Below are 26,886 nucleotides of genomic sequence, written 5' to 3'. Positions count from 1 at the left end.
TGTTTGTCACTTAATTTTATTATCAAATAATCCAAGTGCATTCTATGAAGATTAAAAACACAGGTAAGAGCACAGAAGTCCCTCTGGGTCAGAGACGGCAGCCAGCAGGCTCCCAAGACGGGTGAGGGAGAAGCGGTCTCTCCCACCTGCCCTCCTCCCCTGCCCCACCCCCAACTGTCTGGGCAGCAGGGCATTCTGCTGGGGGGGGGGCATCCCCAGACGCTGGCGGCTTCTCAGCCACGTTCCTGGCGAGTCTGCCGCAATGGACGGCAATGGATGGCTCGCCCTGCACCTCCCTGTCCTCCCGCCACCCCCCACAGTGAGGTCAAGGAGAAGGTCCTGGCGTCGGGCAGAGGTCAGAGGCCCTGACAGAGGGCACTGCGAGAAGGTGGCTGAGCCGCATCCAGCCCCAGTCAGCCTGGAGCCCCCAGAGGACCGAGCCAGAAGGCTTGTCTCTTAATACGATACATGTGTGCGAGTCACTGCCCACAAACTCAGATGGAAGAGAAAGGCGAGAAGGCTGGCCGTGGGGCTGGACCACCTCCTGTGGGGTGGGCACTGAGTTCCATGGACATCTTGGGTTTTCCAGCAGTGTTTTTATTGCAAAAATAAATGTGTCGTCATAATACTCCTGTGTCAACTGCCTGTCTCCCGTCTGCCAAGCACAGCAGCCGTGTCGCGGAGGAAGGGGCTGGCAGCCCAGGGGACAGTGGCCAAGTCGGCCCTGGGCACCTCCTCGTGGGTGTCCTCAGCGCTCTCACACGCCCTGCGGGGTCAGGGCTGCCCACCACCCTCCAGCTGCATCTGCTCGGCCAAGTGCCGCCCGATGGCCAGCAGAGGGCTGGCTCTATAGGCCGGGCTGGCCAGCAGCTCCTGAAACCGCGTCCGTTCCTCCTCGCTGCAAGAGTGGAGAGAGGAGGTCAGTGGGGAGGGTGGGTGCGGAGCAGCCGGCAACCCCAGGGCCAGCCTCGGCACAGCCACCCCGCAGGGAGGGACGTCAGCACAGGGCTGGTCCAGGGCTGGACGGTGCAGGGTGTGAGGCAGGCTGCGGGGCTATGAGATTCTGCCTGGTGGGTCTGGGTATGGGGACGGACCGGGGGTCTGAGGCCCAGGTGAGGGGGCACTTCAGGTAGGAGGGGAGGGGCTGCCCTGGGGCCGTTCGTGGGCACACAGGCCCCTCACCCGCCATGACTGTGACAAGAAGCTGGTAAGGCAGCAGCGCCCTGCACACACGACTTCACGCGGCAGCTCCTCGCCAGCTGGGCCCCGCAGGAGCAGGGGCGCTGGGCCCGTGGTGATGGGGTCTGCAGTGGGCCCACCCTTCCCACAGAAGGCCCTGGGCCCCAAGTCCATGGGGGGGCTGCCTCTCTGTGCCCATCCCTAAGCCCAGCTGACCACGTCACCTCCCCGAGGCACCAGGGCCAGAACAGCCACAGGTGACCTGGTCAGGTGCATCTGGGGACAACATCTCTGCCACTGAACTGAGGTGACCTGGTCTGGAACTTCGGGGCGGCAGCCGTCACAGCGCGGTGGTGGGGACGGCCCTGGCCTTGGGCTGGCGAGGCAGGGTGGAGAGCCCAGCCTGGACCCTCCACAGGTGCATGACCAAAGACAAGGTCAAACCATGCCATGCCCCAGCTTTCTGTGATGTTAACGGGGAGACTTCAGACCCCAAAGGATGGCTGACTGACTGGCCAGGTGTCCACAATCCCAAGATGCCTGGGACCCGGGTCCCAAGGGCAGCCCCCCAAGACCCAGCAGCTGCCCTCAGCACTCCAGGGGAAGTGGCTTCCTGGTCCCTGGAGACAGGTCACCCATGCCCCCCAGGCTGAGTCCCAATACCCCAAGGACTCGGGTCGGGGAAGCCCTGGATGGGCCATGTGGAGCCAGGTAGGACACCGGGCATCCTTTGCGTGTGTATGTGTGTTGGGGGGGGGCGGGGCACACGGTACTCACAGGAGCTGAAGCCTCTGCACAGCGCTCATCCGGCTCAGCTCTGCGGGCCGGGGCCTGCTGGCCGCTCTGCTAAGGACACGGAGAAAGGGGTCAGTATGGCCCACATTCGAGTCTTGACTGGAGGCCACAGTCCACATAGGGCTCTCCACTGGCCTGGAAGGCTACAAGTGCCACACGGCAGGAGGGACCTGGCAGAGCGGGAACCCAGAAAACCTGTGAGTCCTAAAACACCACCTAACTCTGGCCTCCAGACCAGGAGCCCTCATTTCTTACTCATGTTCCCTCTTTTCCCTGGTCTCAGCTGCTCTGGGGCTACTTCATCCCAACTCCCTCCCACTCCAGACCCCCAGGACAGCCCCCTTCTGGCCCAGTGTCAGCCCCAGGACACTGTGGCCTTGTTCCTTTCACCACTGACCCCTGTCCGTGTCCAGCCGGGAGCAGATTCCCTGTCCACCACCGAGCTCCCTGGAGGCCCCATCCTTGCCTATCGGTGGGCCTGGGTCTCTCTTCCCCTAGCCACGCCACCCACCCAGGAGGTGGCGCCTCCGTGCTGGGAAGTCAGGAGGTCTGGGGACCTCATGCCCTGAATCTTCATCCCCGTCCAGTTCAGGTAAGAAGGCCTCCCACTGCCTCTTCCTACTCTGAAAGTCAAGGGCCCCAAGGTGCAAGCACACCCCTGGGAGTCCCCTCAGGGTCCAGGGGCAGCCTAGCGTGACATAGGGCGGGTGGCAAGGAGAGGCAGGACCCTCACCCGAGCCTCAGGACATGTCCAGGGCCTGGCAGGCCACTCATGGGAATGGCACGCCCCTCCCCGCTGGGGTTTTCCACTGTGAACAAAGGCAGGCAGAGTGGATTCCCAGAGGCCGTGGGGGCACAGGGAACTGACCCACCCCGTGCTCACCCCAGCGGCCCAGGGCAGGGACATTCACACCAGACACCAGCCCAGGTCCTGCCCACCGCTCCAAAGGCTGGGGCCCCAGTTCACCCAGCACCCTGGTCTAGCTCTGGCTGCAGGGCCGAGCGCACTGAGAAGGAACAGAGAGTGGATAAAGACCTTCCTGCCACAACTGATGCAGCTGCCCACTCCCGAGACCTGCGGAGCTGGAAGAAGACCCTGGCCCTGCCAGCACTGGGGGCTGCGGCTCTGGGTGCTCAATGCCCTGGGGTGACCGTTGGGGAAGTTGCTCCAGCAGAAGTCTGTTTCCCCGACTGCAAGACAGGCCAGTGCCCTCCTGACAGGCTCCCTTTGGCTGGCACCCAGTGCCTGGGGATGCGAGTAGGCTCGGATGGCTCCCAGCTTCGGGGCTCTTGTGCTACCCCATCCCCGCCCCCTGACGTGAACAAGCCTGTGTGGCACCCACTCCAAGAGAACTGGGGTCCAAAACCAAACAGGACTCTCATCTCAATCCACAGCACGAGTGGGTGATCCCGAGGCCCCGGGGTCCAGAAAGTCCAGCTGGTGACAGGCGCGGGCTCCCAGGGTCAGGCCCCCCCCCACACCAGGCCCCTGGCTCTCATCCTCTACAACCTTTGGACCATGGGGGAGCCACTTTCTCCAGACTCAACCCTTTTCCCTGGTGAGCGCAGCCCACTGGCAGAGCACCACCTGCTCTGGTCTTGGGCAGTGCCACCTGTCGGGGGGAACACCCAACAGCCTACTGGGCCCGCTCAGAACCTCAGGCTCTCCCCACACCACCCAGATTTGGGACAAACCTGGGGCAGCCCAGGGCCTCCGTTGGGGTATCCCAGCAGGTGACTGGACCCAGGCAAGGTACCTGGTGCCTGGGTTCCTAGGCACAAAGCTGCCCCACAACACATCCTGCCCAACTCTGATGCCAGAGGGAGGGGGGAGGAGGGAAGGTGGGCATACCCGAAGTCACTGCCAGCTACACCATTTCTGAACCAGGCTCCAGAAGCCGTGCCCGTGTGAAGCAGGAAGAGGCCCAACAGCTGGCACAGCAGACCTCTGGGGCTGATGACACCCCCCCACCCCACCCTGACAAAGGGAGGAGGGCACAGAATGGAGTGGAGGGACAAGCCTGCTGCCTGGTGGCCCATCCCCCAGGGCCGAGTGTGGTGGGGTCCCTGCCGTCCTGGGCAAGACTGCGGTGCCACCCCCACGGGACCCACGGCGGCGACTCTCCTGGGCCCTCCCCACATACCTCCTCCCTCGGCTCACTCTAATCTGTATCCTTCCGCCATAATAAACCGTGACTGTGAGTGTAACAGTCCCCTGTGGGAATCGCAAAGCCTAAGAGTGGTCTTGGGGACCCCATTTTGCGGAGAGGGGCCAGGATTCCCCAGCCGTGGTCAGACATCAGCGCCCAGACCGTGGTCTGTTACACCATTTCCAGCAGAAGGGACTGGACTCCCTGGAGGAACACTGACTCTCGGACAGGAGCAGGAAATGCCTGGATGAGCCTGGAGCATCTTGTGCCCGAGGAAGGGAAGTACTCAGAAACAAAACACAACAGCCCCCGCGGATGGGAGTGTCACGGGGGGAGTACAGCAGAGCCAACTGAGGAGCTCCCAAGGGCCAGCGCCAGCGCCGATTCAGCAACAGAACAGAGTTGTACTGGATCACAACCAGAAGCATAAAATAAAAAAATACCCACAGGGCCAACCTGACATAAACAAGTGACAGAGAAGGAAATCGGGAGGATCCACGTGCCTCTGCAGCTGCCCTGTCCTCAGGGGAGGGGAGCGCCCTCTCCTCGGGTCAGGAGTGGGCACAGCGACCTCCTTCCAGGGGACAGTGGGAGGTGGTGGCAGCATAGCAGAGAGACCTGACAGACACACCTGCACTGGGTGACCACGGTCAGTGTCCACCATGTAGGTCACGCGACGGCACGCGCCCTGGACCAGATGTGGTGAGAAGGGCCCCTCCGCTCTGTGGTCTTCACTGGGGGGCCCTGAAAAACGCCTGACTCCTCCTCCAAACCGTCAAGGTCATTAAAGACAAGAAGGTCTGAGAGACTGTCCCGGCCCAGAGGAGCTCTGAGGGACACGATGGCTGCATGTCACGTGGGGGCCTGGCCGGAGCTCTGGGGCAGCAGAAGGTCACGAGGGGAAACTGAGGAGTCTGAGCAGACCGTGAGCTTTCAGCTACTATTTATGAATGAAGCTGGCTGCTGACTGTGACAAACACACAGGCTGACGTCAGACGGGAGGAGAGGCGTGTGACTCGGCATCACCACCGTAACCTTTCTATCATCAAACTCTGCTCTGGAATAACATTTACCTCGGCAGACAGCTCCTGGTGACAAGAGGCAGCTGGGGGCGGGGGGTGACAGTGGCCGGGAGAGCACCCCCCCGCCCCCGGCCGCCTCACACGGTCCTCCTCAGGCTGCAGAACGGTGTTTGTGCAACTCTCTCCCCTCTGGGAGCACCAAGCACATTTTTTGGATGAGAAAACTGCAAGCAGGGTGAGGACGCTTGACCGGGTCACATTTTTGTTCAAGAACCAGGAATGGAATGTGCATTTCGGGCTCCAGCTCCATCGCCAAACCTCAGCTCCGATGGCCACTCCTTGTCTGGACCCCATGCTCTGGGCACTCCCATCCCGGACTGGCTAGAACTGACCACCTAACTCTGCAGAAAAGGGGCCCTGAGCCTATCACCCGCCACCCCAATCCTTCCTCCTCAGAGGGGTATTCGGCAGGAAAAAGAATTATTTCAAAACTACAAAATCAAAGACAGCACAGGAAACGATGAAGGTCCAGGAACCAGGACAGGACAGGAAGGACTCCAACTCGCCATTCGTCCTGAAGCCGAGCCATGCTCACACCTGGCTGGCGCCCAGCACGACTCCCTTCCACAGCACTGGGTCCCAGGGGAGCAGGACGAGCCCTAGGAGGACGGCCCAGCCTGGGGCAGGGGGGTGGGCTGACAAAGGCAGTGGCTGGGCAATGGGTGGGAAAATGGAGCTGGAGGGACCCCTGAGAACAGCGCCTGACTGAGTGGCTGTGGGAGACCAACAGTGCCATCCACATGCCACCGGGCACCCACTCCTGAGAAGGCCCAGGGCCCCTGCCTCATGGCTGGGCCTGAGACAAGGGTGTCCCAAGTCAAGATGGGCCCCTGCAGGGTCAGTACCCGGCCCGGCCACCCCACTGCTCAGCCTCTCCTGCAGACACAACACTCACCGTCGGGTGGGGGGCCGCTGGCCGCTGGCCTCCAGCTCCAGCAGCTCGGGGAGGGCGTCCCTCAGGGGCTGCAGGTCCCCCACCACCACCGTGGCCCTCCGCTTCCGCTCCGCCCTGCGCTTCTGCTCCGCCAGCTTTATGGCTTCAATCTCTGAGGAAGGGGGACACAGGGTCAGTGAGAGAGGACCCAGGAGGACAAGTGTTCAGCCATGGACTTCAACAGCAGAGGGTCCCAGCTCCCAGCCTGCAGAGCCAGAGCTTGGCCAGGAACCCAGGGTGGAAGGGGGTAGAGGAGTGCAGCTCGAGTGACTTGCTCCCCTTAATCCTGGAGACGGCTGTGGAATCACAAGCCTAGGGAGACAGGCTGCAGGCAAAGGAGCTGCCCTTGAGGAGGCCAAGGCCCTGAGACCTGGAGGAGGGGGTAGGCGGACAGAGGGGCTTGCAGAGTCAGAGCAGCTGGTACCCTCCCCTCTGCCCCCCAGTCGGCTTCCTGGGGATGCACCCAGAAAAGAGACGTGGTCCCCATGGGAAGCGGTGACAGGGTGAAGGGTCCCCAACACTGGCCAGGTACAAAGCAAGGGGGGATCTCAAGGGGGCTCCTGCATGATGTAGGGGCTGTGAGGAGGGGCAGGGGCACAGGCCAGAGAAACAGGGTGACAGGGCCCAGGCCCAGGGTGCCCGGTAGAGGGCAGGGCATGGGCAAGCCTCTGGGTGAGGCCGCCATTGGCCGGCCAGGCTGTGGCCACCACACACAGAAGGGCCTCAAGATCTGAATTCTGTATTCTGAAACTGTGAGTAAAACACACTCTCAAGCGCGTTGTCTCCAGCGTGGTGTGTGGGCCCGCCAGCTCACTAGTGTGTGTGCAGACCTTGCTCCAGGAGACTACCTGTATCTCTGGAGGAGATAAGCAATTTCTTAATTGTTCTATATTAGATGCCTTAAAAAAAAAAAAAGCTCTGCTTCTAAAAAGCTGGGAAATGAGGCTGCGATGGATCTGGGACGACTGGACCAGAGCAGAGACGCTCCCCGCCTCCCTACTGTGCGAGTTTTACTGGGCTATAAATAACCAGCTGCAGACTCTGAATCTCCTCCAAAAAGAGAACTGGAAGCACCTTCCTGACAAGCGGTCGGTGGACTCAGTGCAGCCAAGAGGCCAGGAGAAGCCAGGAGAGAGGCGACAGCCAGTGGCCCAGGTGGGCCCGACAGGGGACCTCTCCCTCCCAAGGGGATGTGGGTCTGTTGCTGCCCGGCTGCCCCTCAGGGCAGGTGCGAGAGGTGATGGAGGTGGGCCTGGTGCCCAGGGGAGCGGTGATGACACGAGACACAGGGCAGGCCAGGAGAATGGGGGCTGGACAACTCAGGACAGCCCACCCCGAGTGCAGGAGGTGTGTGTGAATGTGAGGGGTGTGTATGAAATTGTGCTGACCCTCAGAGGCATCTCCAAAAGAGAATAATTTCCAGAAACTGACTACTTGGGAAGACAGGCGGGAGCAGCCCCTCCCAGCTCACAGTCACCCCCAAAGGCCCAGAGAAGCCCAGCAGGACACACCTGCCCCAGCCGCAAGGAGGCTGCCGGAGTCCAGGGGCCTGCATCTCACTACAGAGACCTGGGCTGGGGACAAAGACCACCCTCCTCTGGGTCCCTGACCCAGGCCAACCCTCAGTGTCAGGACACCAGGATTTAAAGAAAACGATCCGGGGCTCTCCATGCTGCTAAGGCAATTTACTTAGCTCATCAAGCCAGTGCCTCTTCCCTGGGAGCCCAGCACCCAGGAGAAGTAGGGGTTCGGGGGGTCAGGCAGGGGAAGGGACAGTTAGCTCCCTTCCTGGCTGGCAGGCCTAGCACCAAAGCTTCAGGGGACCAAAGAGAGCAGGGAAGGCCTGGCTCCTAGCAGGACACAGGACACCTATTTGCCTACAGAGGAGCCAACAAATCAGCGTTTTAGGTTAGTAACAGGTGGGGTACACCCAGGACACATCTGAGGTGTCCAAGGACGGCACAACACGGGCACATGTGCCAGCGGGTCACTGCAGAGGCTGCTTCAAAGGGAAAGGCCACGGTTACACAAGAAGTGCCCACAGAATCTGACAGAATTCACTGCCCACTCAGGATAAAGATCACAAGGAAACCAAGAACATGAAGAAAATCCCCAATCTGAGAGACTATGTACCAATAACCGCGTCTCATATACATGAGACACTTTCTGGTGAAGCAGGCCACAGAAGGGACAGTGCAGAGCCACGCTGACCCAGCTGAGCCCAGGTGAGAGCGACTCCGAGCCCAGGGAGGGCGACACGAGCAAGCAGCTCCGCCCCCTGCCTCAAGCTTGTCGCAGCACCAACCAGGCCTGTAGTCCACGTGGTGCCCAGAAGGTCAGGCACAGCTCCCCAGAGGGTCCGTCCACCCTGGTCACCCTCCCCTGCTTCCTTGCCCGCATCGGCTCACCCATAACAAACAGAGCTCGAGTGAGCAACGCTGGCTTTATGCCCCAACGTGTCCTGCGGTTACCAACCCTAAGCAAAGCACGCTCACAGGACAGTGACCATGGGCCCTTGGCCCCCAGAGACTAGAAACAATCCTCACCCCCTCCAGCCACTGCAGGAGGAAGAGAAGACACAAAACAGAAACTGGAAAGAGAGGTAAAGCTGTCTCTATCTTAAGTATCGTAGCATGATCATGTATGTGAAACATCCTACCAAATCTACAGGGTAATTACCAGAGCACACAATTCTAACAGGATCAGAGGGTACAGAGTTCATAATAATTAATAAATGATAACATAATAATACATAGTAAAAACTGGAAAATGAAACTCGTGAATTCCATTTATAATAGCTTCAAAAACTATTAGCAATAAGCTAATAAACAGTTAGCAATAAGCTTATAACCCCCCCCAAAAAAAGTCTAAGACCTCTACTCTGAAAATCACACAACAGGGATGACAGAAATTGAGAAAAATTTACATGAAAGGAGATGTACAAACTAGGTTTCAAAGAGGCAGAGGAACCAGAGATCAAATTGCCAACATCTGATTATGGAGAAACCAAGGGAGTTTCAAAAAAGTCTACTTCTGCTTCACTGACTAAGCTAAAGCCTTTGACTGTGTGGATCACAGCAAACTATGGAAAATTCTTAGAGACTGGAATATCAGACCACCTTACCTGTCTCTTTGGAAACCTGTATATGGCTCAAGAATCAATAGTAGAACCAGACATGGAACAACTGACTGGTTCAAAGTTGGGAAAGGAGTATGATAATGCTGTATATTGTCACCTTGCTAGTTTAACTAATATGCAGAGTACACCACACGAAATGCTGGAATCAAGATTTCCAGAAGAAATAACAACCTCGAATATGCACATAATACTACCCTAAGGACAAAAGTGAAGAGGAACTAAAAAGGCTCAAGAGGCCTTTTGATGAAGGTGAAAGAGGAGGGTGAAAAAGCTGGCTTAAAAGTCAACATTCAAAAAACTAAGATCATCCCATCCGGTCCCATCACTTCATGACAAACAGATGGGGGAAAAAAAAAAATCAGTGGCAGATTTTATTTTCTTGGGCTCTAAAATCACTGCACATGGTTACTTCAGCCATGAAATTAAAAGACATTTGCTCCTTGGAAGGAAAGCTATGACAAACCTAGACTGCGTATTAAAAAGCAAAGACATTACTTTGCCAACAAAGGTCCATACAGTCAAAGCTATGGTTTTTCCAGTAGTCGTGTACGGATGTGAGAGCTGGTTGACAAAGAAAGGTAAATGTCAAAGAATTGATGCTTTTGAACTGAGGTATTGGAGAAGACTCTTGAGAGTCCCTTGGACAGCAAGATCCAACCAGTCCATCCTAAAGGAAATCAGTCCTGAATATTCATTAGGACTGATGCTGAAGCTGAAACTCCAATACTTTGGAAATCTGATGCAAAGAAATGACTCATTGAAAAAGACCCTGATGCTGGAAAAGACTGAAGGCAAGAGAGGAAAGGAATGACAGAGGATGAGATGTTTGAATGGCATCACCAACTTAATGGACATGAGTCAGAGCAAACTTTGGGAGACAGTGAAGGGCAGTGCTTCATTGACTATGCCAAAGCCTTTGACTGTGTGGATCACAATAAACTGTGGAAAATTCTTCAAGAGATGGGAATACCAGACCACCTCACCTGCCTCTTGAGAAACCTGTATGCAGGTCAGGAAGCAACAGTTAGAACTGGACATGGAACAACAGACTGGTTCCAAGTAGGAAAAGGAGTACGTCAAGGCTGTATATTGTCACCCTGCTTATTTAACTTATATGCAGAGTGCATCATGAGAAATGCTGGGCTGGAGGAAACACAAGCTGGAATCAAGATTGTCGAGAGAAATATCAATAACCACAGATATGCAGATGACACCACCCTTATGGCAGAAAGTGAAGAGGAACAAAAAGCCTCTTGATGAAAGTGAAAGAGGAGAGTGAAAAACTTGGCTTAAAGCTCAACATTCAGAAAACAAAGATCATGGCATCTGGTCCCATCACTTCATGGCAAACAGATGGGGAAACAGTGAAAACAGTGGCTGACTTTATTTTGGGGGCTCTGAAATCACTGCAGATGGTGACTGCAGCCATGAAATTAAAAGACGCTTATTCCTTGGAAGGAAAGTTATGACCAACCTAGACAGCATATTGAAAAGCAGAGACATTACTTTGCCAACCAAGGTCCGTCTAGTCAAGGCTATGGTTTTTCCCGTGGTCATGTATAAGAGTTGGACTGTGAAGAAAGCTGATCGCCAAAGAATTGATGCTTTTGAACTGTGGTGTTGGAGAAGACTCTTGAGAGTCCCTTGTACTGCAAGGAGATCCAACCAGTCCATCCTAAAGGAGATCAGTCCTTTAGTGTTCATTGGAAGGACTGACGTTGAAGCTGAAACTCCAATACTTTGGGCACCTGATGTGAAGAGCTGACTCATTTGAGAAGACCCTGATGCTGGGAAAGATTGAGGGCAAGAGGACAAGGGGACGACAGAGGATAAGATGGCTGGATGGCGTCACCGACTCGATGGACATGAGCGTGAGTGGACTCAATGGAGATGAGCGTGAGTGGACGACGGAGGATGAGATGGCTGGATGGCATCACCGACTCGATGGACGTGGGTGTGAGTGGACTCCGGGAGCTGGTGACAGACGGGGAGGCCTGCGGTCCACGGGGTCAGTGACTGAACAACAACAAAAGATCAAAGGAGCCATTGCCATGCTCGCGGATGGAGGCCCAGCACTGTGAAGATGGTGCTTCTGAACTGCTGCATGGACTCAAAGCAATGACACAGGCCACTGCTACACCAGGTGGTGGTGGTGGTGGTGGCTTTTAAGAAGTTGACAAGCCTGTGATCAGAGTCACATGGAAATGCTAAGACCACCCAAAGCGGTCCTGAAACAGAGGACATAGGACCTCCGTTGTCCAACCCCAGGACCTGCTTCACAGCTGCAGCTTCAACAGCCTGGAACCGGGGAGGGTCAGTGAGCAGAAGCATGGTGAGAGGCGTCAGCTTTCCAGACATCAGGATGACTGCACAAGGAGGGAGTCTTCACGACAAACACTGATGAAACTGAAGGAAAGAAAACCCTGAACCAGCGCTTCACGTCACAGACAAACGCCGCATCAAGACGGATCAGAAATCTAACTATCAAAGCTAAAACCATACCCTTTTCAGAAGGGTAGGATTTATCCTCCTGTCTTGGGACTGGGCGGTTTCCTTAAACAAGGCACATGCACGGGTGCACACACATATGCACGTGCATACACGCTAAACATGCAAAGAAAAAAGACAAAAATCAGTGTCCGCAAAATGAAACTTCTGTTCAGCAAAAAATAAAAAAAAAACTGTTGAGAAAATAAATAGGCAAGTTACAGTCTGGGAGAAAATTATTTGCAAAACACATCTGAGGAGACTGACCTATAGGACAGAGGATTCCTGGAGCTCAATAATAAAGAGCCCTCCTGGGTGTCAGGACACCACAATGGGCAGCAGCAGATGAAACGCCCATTCACCACAATGACAGGCACCTCAGGCTCAGCAGAACAGCCAGGACTCCAGGACAAGCGTGCCGGCATGGCTGCAGAGCAATCCCAACTCCCCCATGCTGTTGGGGGCGTAAACGCACAACCACAGGAGAAAAATGTCTGGGAGCTTCTTATAAAACTAAACATACACCTGCCCTATGACCCAGCATTCCATTCCAAGTGTTTACCCAAAAGAAATGAAAACATATGTCCACAAAAAGACTTGTGAAGAATGTTCATCACAGCCTATTCACAGCAGCTAAAAAGAGAAAAGACACCAGGTGTCCATCCACAGGAAAGTGGATACCAAACAGCGTGTCCACACAAGGGAACACTTCTCAGCAACACAGGCCCAGACGACAGCTCCACCGAGCACAGATGAGCCCAACACCAAGCTGAGCAGGAGAACCCAGACACACAAAGACGGCACTGACCCAAGGTCCAGAGCAGTGAGGCCTGAACTCGACCTGAAAAAGACCAGACGGTGGCTGCCTCTGGGGGGTGGGGCCTGGGAAGGGCGACGGGGACAGTCCACGTCCTGGGAGGACTCGGGCTGTGTGCAGGTGCACGCACTGGCCTCAAGTCACTACAGAGCACACTGAAGGTCCAGGTCACCACAGGTAAACGTCACCTCAAAATAACAACTAAAAAGGACCATAAACTAATACTGAACTCTAGCAGAGTTACAGGGAGAACGTGTGCTCAATCTGTAATTCACTTTGGAACATGCAGCTAAAACAAGCGTTGGTGGCTGGACCAGACAGACGGGATGGACAGACAGCTGTGATAAAGAAGTGAGGCGCTCATGGTAAAGTCTGGATGGTGGGCATGTGGGCGTCCACTGTAAAATTCTTCCTACTTTTCGGTACAAAACTTTTCATGATAAAGTACTCAGTGAAAGAAACTCGGGAGCTGAAGCTAAAGCTATAGTCAGAGGCTAACATTTAGCCTTTCATTCAAAAATAAATGACTAAGTCACTAACACAAACCTAGAGAAACCAAGAGCAGGGTATTAAAACAGCAGAAACTAACAATTTAGAAAACGAAAGTGCAGACAACAACAACGACAGGCATTCTTGGAGGAGACAAGACAGAACCCATCAGAAGAGAGAGAAGCGGGTACAAACAGTGAAAAAGAGGTCAGATAATGAGAAACCAGCAACTCTACCAATAAAGGCTGAGGTCTCATTAGACGGTTTTATGGGAAAATGAGTGAGTGACCAAGATTAGCTCAAGTAGTTAAAAAAAGACCAACCATCACAAAAGAAAACTTAAATGTCATCAGAGAACTATAGCCAGAACGTACAGGGGCCCAGTGGTCCCGGCCTATTAACTCTCCTAATCCATTTTACAAGGAATATTTTGCACAACCCCATGCTACAGACCATGGAAAAAAAAATGCATGATTGGACATTTCCTTAAGACACATCCAAAAACAGAAAAAAAAAAAACTTAAAATTAACAACTATGCATGAAACTGATATATTTCTCTAAAAAATTTTAATTTATTAAACATATAATTTCTTTAAAACTTTCAAGGAAAAAATAATGCTGGTCACATTTTAACTGTGTGAGAACATAAAAAAACATTTCAAAGAAAAAAACTACAAAACAATGCTCCTAAGAAAACCTTCAGAAAAACACCAGCAAATATTCAGCATCATGAAAAATAAATATATTTTCCAAAATTATTAAGAAGAAATCCACCCTGATAGGCAGGCGAAGGCACCGCAATAGGAGGGCGAAGGCCAGGGTCCCTGACCCCACCAGTGGGTGAATGGCAATTTCTGCCAGGGACCCCGAGGGTCACACACCCAGGCCCACATGCAGGCCGGGAAAGTGATCTGAGAAATTTCATGTCACAAATCACCTGACCCTCAGACACTCCCTCTGTGACGTTTTACCCATGAGAGGTGATGACATTCCTGGTGGGGAGTGAGGTAAGGCCGTGCAGACCCTCGCACGGGTGACAGGGCCACCCCGCCGCCACGGGGTCACCTGCCTGTCATAGCGCAGGCTGCCTCCTCCAGGGCCTGGACCACCCAGAGGCCAGGTTCTGAGCCAGCCCAGGACAAGGGTCCGCTGGGGACAGGACAGGACAGGACGGGGAAGCTTACTCTGCAGCCACCGCTCGCGCCTCAGCTTCAGCTTCTCCTTCTTGGGCAGAATAGTCTTGGCCTCAGCACCTGCCAAGAGAACACGTGTGAGCAGGACAAGACCAGGAGCCCAGGCTGCGCCTATGTTCAGGGCGCCCACCACTGCGCCTGGCCGTGGCTGCAGGACACCCGGGACCCAGGGGCCGCAGGCCACCCTGCGCACTGGGCCTTCATGGTCTCCCCAGAGACAACGCACACACCAGGGGGGTGCACTCTCCAAGATCCAATGGCCGCAGACTTCCGGCATCTAAGTAGAAGCTGACAGATGCGCTTGTCAGGGTGGCCTTCTGCTCAGTCAGTTCAGGGAAGCCAGGACTCCCATGGGGCTCCCACCCCTTCTCCAAGTCAGAGCCCACACCCACAGCCTCATGTCTAACCTCTGCCCGTGCCCCAGGCTGACCCACGTTCCTCCCCACTCACCCTGGCCCCTCAACCCCAGCAGGAAGGGCCATCGGTCACCCGGGGCCAGCCAGCGGGCTGCAGGTGCACAGGCGGGGAGGCGGGACAGAGGGGCTGCACAGTGGGGCCCACCTGGGTGCCAGGCTGTGGCAGTGAGGTGAGGACGGCCTGTCTGGGACGGGAGCTGAGTAAGGGGGGGTCGGTGGCAGGAGGCAGAGGGCGGCCTCACATGGGGACCTCGGACAACAAGACTCACGCCAGACACCCGTCCCCAGAGGTCCAGGAAGCCACCGTTTCTGCCCCAATCCCATAACTTCTCTAAGATTTTGAAACCATTTGAAAGAAAAAGAGTCTACGACACATAGAGACTGACAGAATCCTAAGTCTGCAGGCTGTGATCAAGGGGCAAGTTGGCAGGTGGGTCAAGACCACCCTGTACTACCCAGGTCCCCCGCCTGGTACCCAGGACCCCTTCTCGGCAGCCAGGATCCCCCACTCACACTCAGGAAACAGGCCCCAGCATGCCGACCCTGTGAGGCCCAGGCGCTGGGGAAGCCAGGGTGACCAACACACACCTCCACATCAGCTGCTGTGAAACGTGCGCTGCAGAACTGTGAGCCTTAGTGACGCTTCAGGTGAGAGGGTCACTTCAGGTGAAAACTCACTGGGGCAGAAGGAACGGCCAATAAAGTCCAGCCCCCTCCCCGGGGAAGCACTGCTCCTTACAGAGACCTGAGCCCAGTGACTTGACCCCAACCTCAGGGCTGATCCAGAGGCGCTGCCTGAGGGCGGCCCTCCCACTAGGAGGAGGAGGGCAGGGACTTGCTGCCGCTGGACGCTCCCTGCCAACGCCTCCCTCTCTGGCCACCCGAGTCCTGTGCCGTGTGCAACAGGCCAGCGACCATCCAGTTTCCTGCCCGCGATTCTGACCCGCCCTGCCTGCGGGGCCCTGGAGGTCCCTGTGCACCCAGCTCCTTGGCACCCCGGGCCTGTCCAGATGCATCCTCATGCAGCCATGCCACAGCCAAATCCTCCTGCCTCTGGCACCAGCCAAGAGCCTACCCAGAGCCGGGAAGAGGCACTAGGAAACATCTGTCCTCCTCCTCCTCCCATTGGCCTGAGGGCCCTGTCCTTCCCTTGATGCCATGCAGGCGGGGTCCTCCGGGCTGGACCCTGACTGCCGTTCCCAGCTTCCCTCTGTCAGGCAGAACGGGCTTGACCAGACGACAGCAAGACGAGCCCAGCGGTGGCCTTCCCTGACTCCAGCTGCCAGCAGGCCCAGCGCAGTGGCCTGTGCCCTCCAACTTGCTGGTCGAGCACCCAGAACACAGGCCTGCCAGTCAGGGTCAGGGTGCCCCCGGAGGCGGTGGGCTCCGCCCCTCAGGGCCTCCCCATGGCAAGGACGCAAGTCCCTGGGCAAGATGGGGGGGTGCGCAGAGCTTGCGGCCACAGAGGCCACAACGCCTCCAAGAGCAGGCGACCAGCGCCACAGCCAAGACCAGGACGGTGTGGTATCCTCCAGTCCCCAGACCCACACACACCGCTGCCCACCGGAGACCTCCAGGCCTCCCCTCCGCATCCTCTAGAGGCCAGGGGGACTGAGGGGAGAGCCAACCATCGCCCCCCACCCAAAGCGGACCCCGCCCAGGGCCGGCTGCAGTGGATGGCAGCTTCCTCTCAGCCTGGACGCCTCCTGTTCCTGCTGCACTTGGGGAAAGGAGTGAGGAGAACTGGACTCTGTCACAGCCCTGACCTCACAGCTACAGGAAAGGTGGGGGGGTCTGACGGGGAGCTTCATCACAAGCCCCTCTGGGAGGCGCTCGGATTCTCCAGTGCCTGAGGTCAGCCTGCCAAGCCGCTCCTCCTCCCCAGGCAGGACAGGCCTGAGGACCAGATGCAGCGCTGCTGCCCTCTGCTGAGCACCTGCCTGGGAGTTCCAGAGGAGACCGTGGTGGCCGGTCAGCCAGGGGAGCTCGGCTACAGACAGAGGGAAGGTCAGGCGCAGAGCTCTCTGCCTGGGGCCCCCGGGAGACAAGACAGGCACCCCCAAAACCCAGCCCCTCCACCGCGCCCTCCAGGCCAGCAGGTCCACTCGCCACCGTCACATCCCCAACCTCCTCCGCCCAGAGCCCCTGCAGACACGCTGCATGGCCACCTCCTCTCTCTGGCCCCTCTGCTCCTGCGTCCCTGACCAGGCCTGTCCCCTACCCGCTCACGCCTCTGCCTGAGTCCAGGGGTGGGGACTGCCCAGCCCAGGGTACAAACAGAGGACTGGGGACACCCAGGCGCTTATCTGAGCACAGAGCTTGCTTCCTGCATGGTCGCAGTGCAAGGGAATATAGAACTAGACAAAGAATTGGCAGGTGGCACCCCATGGGAAGAGGATGTGGCAGCCCAGAAGGGCCCCAGACCTCTACTGGTCCTCCAGTCCCCGGTCCCCACCCAGAGCTGAGTCCTGCTGGTGGTGGGTGGGGGCGGTCTGCGGGGTGGGGAGGCCCATCACCTCAAAGTCAGTGCTTCCCCCTAGGAGGCTGAGCCCCTGCCTGAATCAGAAGGAAAAGTGGGGGCAGTCCTAGGCCAGCAGGGCTCCCAAAGGCTCCCCGTGGAAGCAGAGGGAGATGCCACCGGCAAGGCCCACCAGCCCCCCTACCCTGGGGTCCACCAGCCTCACTACGTCCAGGCTGCAGGAGGGGGTGAACACACATCTGCGGGGGGAGGGGGCACAGCAGAGGATGGGGAGGAGGGCACCACCAGGCTCTGGGGCCACATGACCACAGGGCGGCACAGCACGTGACCACGGGGGCCAAGGAGGCGGGCAGTAGAGCTGCCTGCGCCCCATCCCGGGGTAAGGATGCTCTTGTCCAGGTAGAGGGTGCCCTGCCTGCACCCCAGCCCGGGGCGAGGACACTCTCATCCAGGCAGACCAGTACCCTGACTGAGCGGCCCAGCAGGTCACGAGCAGAGCTAAGTCACCAGACACCACGTTCCCCATGACCTGTGTCTGCCCTGGCTACCAGTCCAGCTCAAACCTGGAGGGCTGCCAGGCCCAGCACCCAAGGGAGCCAGGGCACGGACCAATGAGGAGGCAAGTCTGCGGCTGCAGAGGGAGGTGTGGGCATGGTGACAGCCACCTGCCACTGGGAACCGGGCACCTTAGCCAGCAGAGAGGAGGCCGCCTCAACAGGACATGTGGCCAGTCAGGCCCACAGCTTCACCATCCTAAGGCCAGGCCCAGGTACCATTCCCAATATTCCACAGTTACAGACTCATCTGAATCCCAACACAGCAAGTAAGGCCTGTTATTACCCCGACCCCCAGTGGGAGGCTCCTGAGCACGCGGCCTCAAGCCACCAGACCACCTTCTCCACCCTCAGCACTGAGGCTCTCAGGGCTCTGCCAGCCGCAAGGCCACAGGCACACAGCCCGGTGCTCTGAGCTCTGGGCCCTCTCCTCCTTTCATTCTCCTTTAGCTTTCTGTATATTATAAATTTTTTTTTATTTAAAAAAAAAAAAAAAGGCTTCTGACAGGAGAGACTGCTTTCCAAGAGCCAGCCAGTCCCCATCTGCTGCCTCCTGGCCCTGCGTGCCAAGCCCTCGGACTGTAAGAGGTGTTCTCCTCAGTAGCTCCTTCTCCTCCCTGACCATCCCACAGAAGAAAACACCTTCCTTTCTTCTCTCCCTGACCCCCACGCATCCCTGTGGTTTTTAGGCCATGCCACTCAGATTTCAGTGTCCCCTCCACCTCGAAGTGACATCTCACTCTTTCTGATCAGACCACGCTGTCTGTGGCGGCCTTCTCGACGACCCCTCAGACTCAGTGTGAAGGCTCAGGGCAACAGTGTCTCCCGCACACCGAGACAGTTCTATGAGCACAGGCACTCACGCCCACAGGCATGCGCCAAGGCGCTGCCAGCTCAGACAGCAACCAGAACCACAAGGACTGATCAGGAGGCCTGCTGACAGCCCGTCACAGCTCAGGACCAAGAGGACCCTGGGTCCAGGAGGAGATGGGCACTTCTGTGCTCCCACAGATGAGAGGCAGGTCCCACTAGGCTGTGGGCCAGTATCCTAAACTTGGCAGCATCAGAGACTCCTGGAGGGGTGTGTGAAAACAAGGTTCAGCAGGTCTGGGATGGGGCCCCAGTGATTCTGGTGCCGGCCCAGGCCTCCCCAAACTGGATGAAAAGCCTCAGACCCCACTCCCACAGGTACACGGGAGAAGGACAGCGCGAGCTGAGACAGCACACCAGCTGTGCCAGGGGCAGGCCCACAGTCACTCCCAGGGCGGACTGCATGGCTCTGAGCTCGGCCACGTCGCCCCCCGCCCCCGGGTACCGCAGCCTCGTCTGCACAGGAGACAGTGCGTGTGCATCAGTCCCTCACCAACGTGAGGCTGAAGGGGCCCGGACGAGTCCCGAGCAGGCCCACCCCAGCAGGTGCCACGCTCGCCTGACAGATGCAGTTAACAAATGCTCAAGATTCAGCAGCCAGCAAAGCACGGTCCTGTGTCCCCTCCACTCCCTGCACACCACTCAGGGATGCCAGTGGCAGCACGGCTTCTCTGCTGGGTCCCCTGAGCCCCACATGGAGGTCCCGCTACAGGGAGGTGACACGCAGGTGCTGGGTTGCGGGCTGTTCCCTGCAGGACCCGCCCTCTCAGGTAAGTGGGGATCCGTGCTCGCTGTGCCTCTGTGGATTTGGCTCACAGCGAGGGGACATCTGTCAGCTGCCACAGGAATGCAAGCCTCCTGCTCAGCAGCCGCTCCCCCGAGCCCCGGATGGAGGTGAGATGTCCGAGTGCCAGGCTGAGCAGCAAGTGCCCAGCACTTACCAAAGGATAGAGTAAGAAAGAGACAGGCACGCAGGAGGGCAGGGACGGCAGCACCCACAGCTCCCGGGAGGACCAGCTCCCTCGGCAATTCAAAAACCCTGGAAGAGTTTTTGCCCAGAACGATAAAGAGCTGCCCTCCACAACACATAAAAATTCTCCAGGATTAAGAAAAGCAATCAGAATTACCCAGTACGCAAACCACAGGAGAACCAGATAACACATAAAACTGCTGGATCGTGTGGGTCACCAAAGGGGCCTGAGTGGCCATGACTCCAGACCCTTCCTGCCCTCCCGACGGCAAGTCCCCACGGTGCCCCCCGATCCCCACCCCTGAGCGTGGGAAAGTACTCGGGCAGGACGCAGCCAGAGCTCTGCAGGATCCAGCCCAAGAAGCAGCAGGAGAGTCTGAAAGCGAGAAGATGGCGCTAAAAACACACCGCTCTGGGCGCCTGGATTACTCCGGGCTGGAGCCAACAGAGCCGGCAGGTTGGGACTCCCCTCACCTGACCCAAGCCAGGAGCTTCTGAGATGAGGACTGCCTGGGTCCCCTCCTCCGGGGAAGTTTAACTCCATGAGGACGCCAGAATCAGGACCACAGGGAGCTGCACACTGGAACCTTCCTCCACATGTTCACCACCCACAGCACTGCTGCTCCTCACTGAGACGCTCCAGAGGCCCAGGCTCTCACCACACCTCTGAGCTGCCGCTGAGGCTTGGGAGAAGCCTGCCCACAGTCACGGGATGTGACCTGCACACAGCAGTTTCTCTCTGTTTTTCTCTTGTTAATCTGTCTTCTCTCAGTCTAACCTGCAGGGTCCTAGCCAAGAATCTAGGAAGGCAGAGACGAAAAGGCTTCCCTCCCTACAGCCTCAATGTACAAACAATGGCAAGGAGATTCGGATAAACGCTCCAGTGAAATTAAAAAAAAAAAAATCCAAACCAAGCTGCGAACAACACGATCGCATGGGAAACACTTGACATAGGCATACCTGTGAAACAACTTACAACTCCAGCAGCAGTTCACAGACTGTACAAGGAAATTCAGAAAAATTATGCTGAACACCAGAAGCCCTGCCCCGGAGGCCAGAGTGCTTCAACAGGACTGAGGACACTTCTGCTCTCAAATCACTCAGCCATAAACACACAGCTAGCATAGGCAGCATGGAAGGCTTCACCTGCCGAGAGCAGATGAGGTATGGCTGCCCAGGGCAGGAGAGCTGCCCCCTGCTCCAGGACCAGCCCAGAAAGGATACCGGGCTAACAGTGTCACAAAGCCCAAAATGGGGGGTGTGCAGTCGGAAAGAAGACCTCTCCCCATGATACAAAAGTGAAGGAAGAGGGGTTTGGGGGCCACAGTGCACCCTTGATTCTAACTGAGGCAGTAGGAAGGTGGCAGCTCCTTCTACTTTGTTCACCTGTTCAGGCGTGCTAACAGCCTTGTAGGCGTGTATGTCTTTTTTTTCTAAGAGCCCTAAGAAATATAGACTAAAGGATTCCTGACAGAAATGCTGTTTGCCCCAAAACAGCCCAGCGCTGTGTGTGCTGAAGGCAGGAAATGGGCACATGGAATGTTTTATACCATCTGAAGGCAGGAGACGGGAATACAGAATGTTTTATACCATCGGAAGGTAGGAGATAGGCACATGGAATGTTTAATACCATCTTTCTATTCAGCACATCTTTAAAACTTTCCACTAATAAAAAAACACCTCTTGGGCTTCCCTGGTTGTCCAGTAGCTAAGACTCCACGCTCCCAATGCAGGGGACTTGGGTTTCATCCCTGGTCAGGGAACCAGATCCCACATGCCACAGCTAACACCAGAACAGCCAAATAAATAAATAAAAATACATATAAAGTCCACAGGTCAACCTGAGCTGTGCTCTGGCCTGTGCCTATGAACATGTGGAAGCTGGCTTGCACCAAAAGCTCCCCACCCCAAGGTCCACCCTGTTCGCTCTCAGCTCTCACCTCTCCTGACAGAGGCGACGCTCCTCGTCTCCACATCCAGCTTCTGCACCAAGGCACTGGGTTCTATCGTGGTCCCAGCAAACACATCAGCGTTCATGCAAGCCAACTCCTAAAGAGGCAAGAGGGGTCGAGACTTAAGACTCGCTCTGCAGCTTCAGAGACCCCTCAGCAAGGGCCAGACCCTGGCTTCTCCAGAGCAGGAGTTGTAGAGGAACCCGAGGCCACCCCCCAACCCCAGGCCCCAGGACTCTCAGGTCACATGCCCCTTGCAGCCTCAGCTCATCCCCCACACCCCACCCCCGCCCCTGGGCCTGGCTCCAGCCTCAGGACCATCTGAGACCAGACCCAGGATCAGTAACAATTACAAATCACAACTGTAACGTTCAGGAGCCCCCGTGAGGGGACCCACGTTTCCTTCCAAACCTCCCACCGTCTTACTCTTCCTGTTATTCATGGCTGCTCCTCCACTTCCAGACTCTCCCAGCAATCTGTGTCTCTGACCACATTCATCCCACACCAAGGTCTCACAACCCTCCAGGTCACTCAGCCCGGCACACCATGCTACCTCAGACCCTGCCTCTGAGGCCCAGCTGTCTCATTCAGGTTCAAGCTCCAGGACAGGGGCTTTGGAAGGGGCATCAGTAACCCGACAGCTTAGGCACAACCTCTAAGCAGACACTGCCCAGGGACCAAGCTGCCCTGGCCTGGGGGCAGCTTCCAGGAAGCCGCATGATGGCAGGTTGGAGGCAGTGTGAGCTCAAGGCTGCACCGGCTCAGGAGTGACCAGCTGGATTCGCAAAGCCTCCAGTCCCTGCTGAAGGTGGGACTGAACTGTGAAGGCAGCCTCCCAGCCACACAGGCGCATCCAGCGATAACGGGCAAAGGTTTCTGTGGCCACAGGGGCTGAAGCACAATCTGACAGTAAGAGGCTTGCGCTGACCCAGGCTGCCAGGCTACAAGACAAAAACAAAAATACGTAACAGGCAGACAGGAGGGGGCAAACTGGTACAGAATGGAATCAGTTACACAGGAGCCAAGCCAGGCCAGGGAACAACCGAAATGACCTGCAAACAACGTCAGCCCAGTCAGTGCTGACATGCACTACCGAAGACAGCCAGCTTTCAAGAACAACAGCAAGACACACGTAGAGACTGGAAACAAGACCGAGGCGACAGAAGCTGTGTCCAGCCCACGTGGTGGACTTGGCAATGACCTCATCTCAGCCACAGGACTGAAAGAGAGCATGTCTAAAGAACCAGGGAAGTATGATGACAATGTCTCATCAGAGAACACCAACAAAGAGACAGAGCCATGACCAAACTGCTCAGACTCCCCTGAGCTTTTCAAATAAACCCTGACATTTCACAACACCCAAAGGACAAGCAACTAGGAAAAACAAGAGACACTGATGTTACAAAAATTAAAAACTCTGTGCTTCCAAGGGCAATTTCAAGAAAATAAAAAGAAAACCCACTGAAGTGGAAAAAAAATTTGCAAATCATGTTTATCTGATAAAGTTTAGTATCCGGAACATATAACTCTGACAACTCAACAGAAAGACAAACAATGACTTTTAAGTGAGCAAAGGACTTGAAAAGACATTTCTCCAAAGATAAACAGCTAACAAGCCCAGGAAAAAAAAAATTCAACATTATTCATTACCCCTTCAGTTCTGTTCAGTCACTCAGTTGTGTCCGTCTCTTTGCGACCCCATGAATCATAGCACGCCAGGCCTCCATGTCCATCACCAACTCCCGGAGATCACCCAAACTCATGTCCATCGAGTCAGTGATGCCATCCAACCATCTCATCCTCTGTTGTCCCCTTCTCCTCCTGCCCTCAATCCCTCCCAGCATCAGAGTCTTTTCCAATGAGTCAACTCTTCGCATGAAGTGGCCAAAGTATTGGAGTTTCAGCTTCAGCATCAGTCCTTCCAATGAACACCCAGGACTGGTCTCCTTTAGGATGGACTGGTTGGATCTCCTTGAAGTCCAAGGGACTCTCAAGAGTCTTCTCCTGCACCACAGTTCAAAAGCATCAATTCTTCAGTGCTCAGCTTTCTTCACAGTCCAACTCTCACATCCATACATGACCACTGGAAAAACCATAGCCTTGACTAAACGGACCTTTGTTGGCAGAGTAATGTCTCTGCTTTTTAGGTTCATGCTGTCTAGGTTGGTCATAACTTTCCTCCCAAGGAAAATCGAAAGAATGAAATACCACCTGACACCCAGCAGGATGGGTATAATAAAAAGACAGACAGCAACAATTGCTGGTGAGAATGTGGAGAAACTGGAGCCCTCACGTATTGCCGGTGGGAATGTGGGAATGTAAAATGGTGCCGCCGTTGTGGAAAGTAAACTGGCAATTCCTCAAAAAGCTCAACTTAGCTCAAAAAGCTCTGTACATCCTAGCAATTCTGATCCACAAATCCACAGGAAAATTAGTACAGAGCAGTAGCATGACAGCCAAAAATTACAAACACTCCACCAACTTATGAATGGATTAACAAAACATGGTGTGATCTGGTTTATTCAGAGAATGGAATATTTTTCAGCCATAAAAAGAACGAGGACAAAAGAGAAATAAGTGCTACGAAAATAATGCTATAAGAACAAACCTCAAAAACATGCTCAGTGAAAAAACCCTGACACAAAAGGCCACATATCGTATTAATTCCATTTATATGAAATGCCCAGGAAAGGCAAATAATATAGAGACAGAAAGCAGATTTGTGGTTGCCAGGATGACTGATGATAAGTATGAGATTTCCTTTTGCGGTGACAAAAACATTCAGAAATTGGTAGGGATGGTTGCACAAATCTGTGAATATTCTTTTTAAAATGCCCAATGAATTGTACACTTTAAATGGATGAATTTTACGACATGAATTCTATCCCAAGGTTTTATGAAAGCCAGGGCACTGATGCCAGATCCTGGGATCACACATCAGCTCCTCCATCAGCAGCTGAATGCCCTTGGTAGTTCATTTAAACTCTCAGTTTTTTCCCTGCAAAATGAGGGCTTGGGACTGTTACAAAGATGTAAGGTGCCTTGCACATAGCAAATGCTTAATAAACATGGTTGTTCTCTCCAGCATTACTGACCCAAAGCCACGGTTCCCACAAACCAAGAGGATTTTGTCCACTGTCCAGGTGCTGGCCCCTTGACTACAAACACCAGTAAATGCTTCCAGGCAGCTCCAGGGTCAGCACCTGGATAAACAAAACACGGTCCAACCACACAGTGGAAGATGATTCCACCATAAAAAAGAATGAAGCATTGTTAAATATCACACAACCTGCGTGAGCGCTGAAAACACTGTGCTAAGTCCAAAAACCAAACGCAAAGGCGGAAACCTACACGACCCCATCCATGTGAAATGTGCAGAACACAGGCAAAGATGAGCGTCTGCTCAGGGCCAGGAGGGATAAGGGGACCGCCGGGGATGGGGGAGAGGGAGGGGACAGCTCCAGGGTACAGCATGATCTCTTCAGTTTGCTCTTCCCTTTTTTCCTTAACCCTGGGAATCCCCTTTCCTTTCCTTGGAGAGCAGCTACGACGTAAAGGAATATTTACCTTTTTCGCGCAGATTTCTACAAGTCGGGGTGGAAGGTTTCTGGTTCTCCCTCGCAGAGTTCCAGACGCTGAGCAAGTCAACCTCTTGCTCCGAGCCTGGCGGTCCACGGAGGCCACGACACTTCGTGGACCCGGAAGGCTCACAGACCGTGCGGCGGACCCACCGAGGGCGGTCCTGGGGCCGCAGGGACGCTTCGGGGGGTGGCAGGGGGCCCTGGGGCCGCACAGTGCTTCCTCCACTCGCTCCCCTCCCCACCCCTACCGCCCGCAGTATGCCCAGCTTACCTTCCCCGCGACTCCACCAGTCGAGGACTGCAGAGGGGCTACCTCCCGGGCGGGGGACGCCAGGCCAGGCGCTGCCTCCCCCGTGGGCCTCACGGCAACCTGGTGCACGCGGGCCCTCAGGCTCCTCACTTTCCCCATCTTTCCGGCGAAGACTCACAGCCGGCCGGAAGCCGCTAGGCTCAAAAGGCACACGCTGCCGGAAGCTGGTCCGGCACTCTGACAGCCGGGCGGAAACAGGAGTCGCGATCCTGCCCGCGCCGGCTGTTAGGATTGAGAGGAATAGGGCGGGGCCACGGAGGGGCGGGGCCACGGAGGGGCGGGACTGCGGTGCAGACGGCGGGGTCGTGGGGCGCCTGGTCCCGCCTTCGGCCCCGCCCCGCTGCCCAGGGCAGGTGTGGTTGGTTAATCGTAGCCTCAGTATAATCTGGGTAATGATGGGTTATAACGCTGGAGGGGATCAAGTGTGTTGAAGTACACGAGTGTGTTTGCTTATGCCTGTCAAAAATGCCCTTGGGGGAGGAAAAGAACAGAGGACTGAGGACTGCAGGCACCTCAGAGACATCATGCCAGGACTTATAGGGGCGACTTCACAACACAGATCTGGACTGGGGCAGAAGAGAAATGTCCCTGGAAGAAGCCCCAGAAGCCAGTTCTCAGGTCCGGCATTCCCACCCTGTCTGTGGTCCTGCTATCACCGCCTCTGCAGGGCCAGGGTGGGTGTCTGACCAGTGCCTGCTAGACCAGCTTCCTTTGGCTAGAACCTGTTGCCAGGCTGTTACCAAGACTAATGGAACTGCTGGGGAGGCTTCCTGGAGCGTGGAAAAGGCCAAACCCACCACCCAGTCATATCCCCACCCATCTGGTGGCACCTGTAACTTCTTTAAGGTGTGTCAGGAGACATTCTCTGGTTCTGCAGCTATGCCAGGCCTAAGGAGTGATAGTGAAAAAGTGTTAGTCGCTCAGTCATGTCCAACTCTTTATGACTCCTTGGACTGCAGCCCGCCAGGCTCCTCTGTCCATGGAATTCTCCAGGCAAGAATACTGGACAGAGTAGCCATTCCCTCCTCCAGGTGAACTTTCTGACCCAGGGATCTGAGCCAGAGATCGAACCCAAGTCTCCCACATTGCAGGCAGATTCTTTACCATCTGAGCCACCAGGGAAGTCCTGATCTAAGGAAGACAAACAGTAATGACTGCTGGCTACACTTCAGGCCAGGGTGCATACAGACACCACGCTAATCCAGCTGGCATCCAGGAAGGACCTCCTGGAAGCCAGTGCCGAGACACTGGGAGACGCATTCCAGGAGCAGCTCTGTTCTATGGGTCCAAGCATCACTGGATCTGATCATCAACATTTGGACCCTCTGCATCCAATCAGGCTTGTTTCCTGAGCCATCTAGGCAGGGAGCCCCGGGCTTGGCCCCTGGACTGGAGGCCTGCTCCCTTGCCTGACCCCCAGTGACTGGGCCCCTGGCCAGCTCCAGAGGCCCGCAAGGCAGCCTGCATTTCAAGTTTGCTTTTTGCCCT

At 55.8% G+C, this 26,886-nt stretch overlaps 1 protein-coding gene across 3 annotated transcripts; it reads right to left on the bottom strand.

Moving 5' to 3' along the window:
- On the bottom strand, positions 1-25,637 carry SLX9 (SLX9 ribosome biogenesis factor). 3 transcript variants are annotated; one of them, XM_055415243.2, is made up of 6 exons: positions 25,360-25,637; positions 21,496-21,604; positions 14,258-14,326; positions 6,102-6,252; positions 1,957-2,144; positions 1-898 (listed from the first exon to the last, which is right to left on the bottom strand). In XM_055415243.2, exons 1-5 carry the CDS (start codon positions 25,495-25,497, stop codon positions 1,991-1,993), a joined length of 621 nt encoding a protein of 206 aa, XP_055271218.2. In that variant the 5' UTR covers positions 25,498-25,637; the 3' UTR covers positions 1-898; positions 1,957-1,990. The 3 variants fall into 3 exon arrangements, with proteins under 3 accessions (XP_055271218.2, XP_055271203.2, XP_055271208.2); XM_055415228.2 differs by having other exon boundaries at positions 1,957-2,025; positions 25,360-25,628; XM_055415233.2 differs by having other exon boundaries at positions 1,957-2,022; positions 25,360-25,625.
- Positions 25,638-26,886: the final 1,249 nt, after the last annotated feature.

This window comes from Moschus berezovskii, chromosome 1 (genome assembly GCF_049115385.1).
Source record: "Moschus berezovskii isolate FMDL1 chromosome 1, NW_MosBer_1.0, whole genome shotgun sequence".
NCBI classification, from domain to species: Eukaryota; Metazoa; Chordata; class Mammalia; order Artiodactyla; family Moschidae; genus Moschus; species Moschus berezovskii.
The sequence above is the reverse complement of the archived record's forward strand: the minus strand, read 5'-3'. Positions and strand labels throughout refer to the sequence as shown.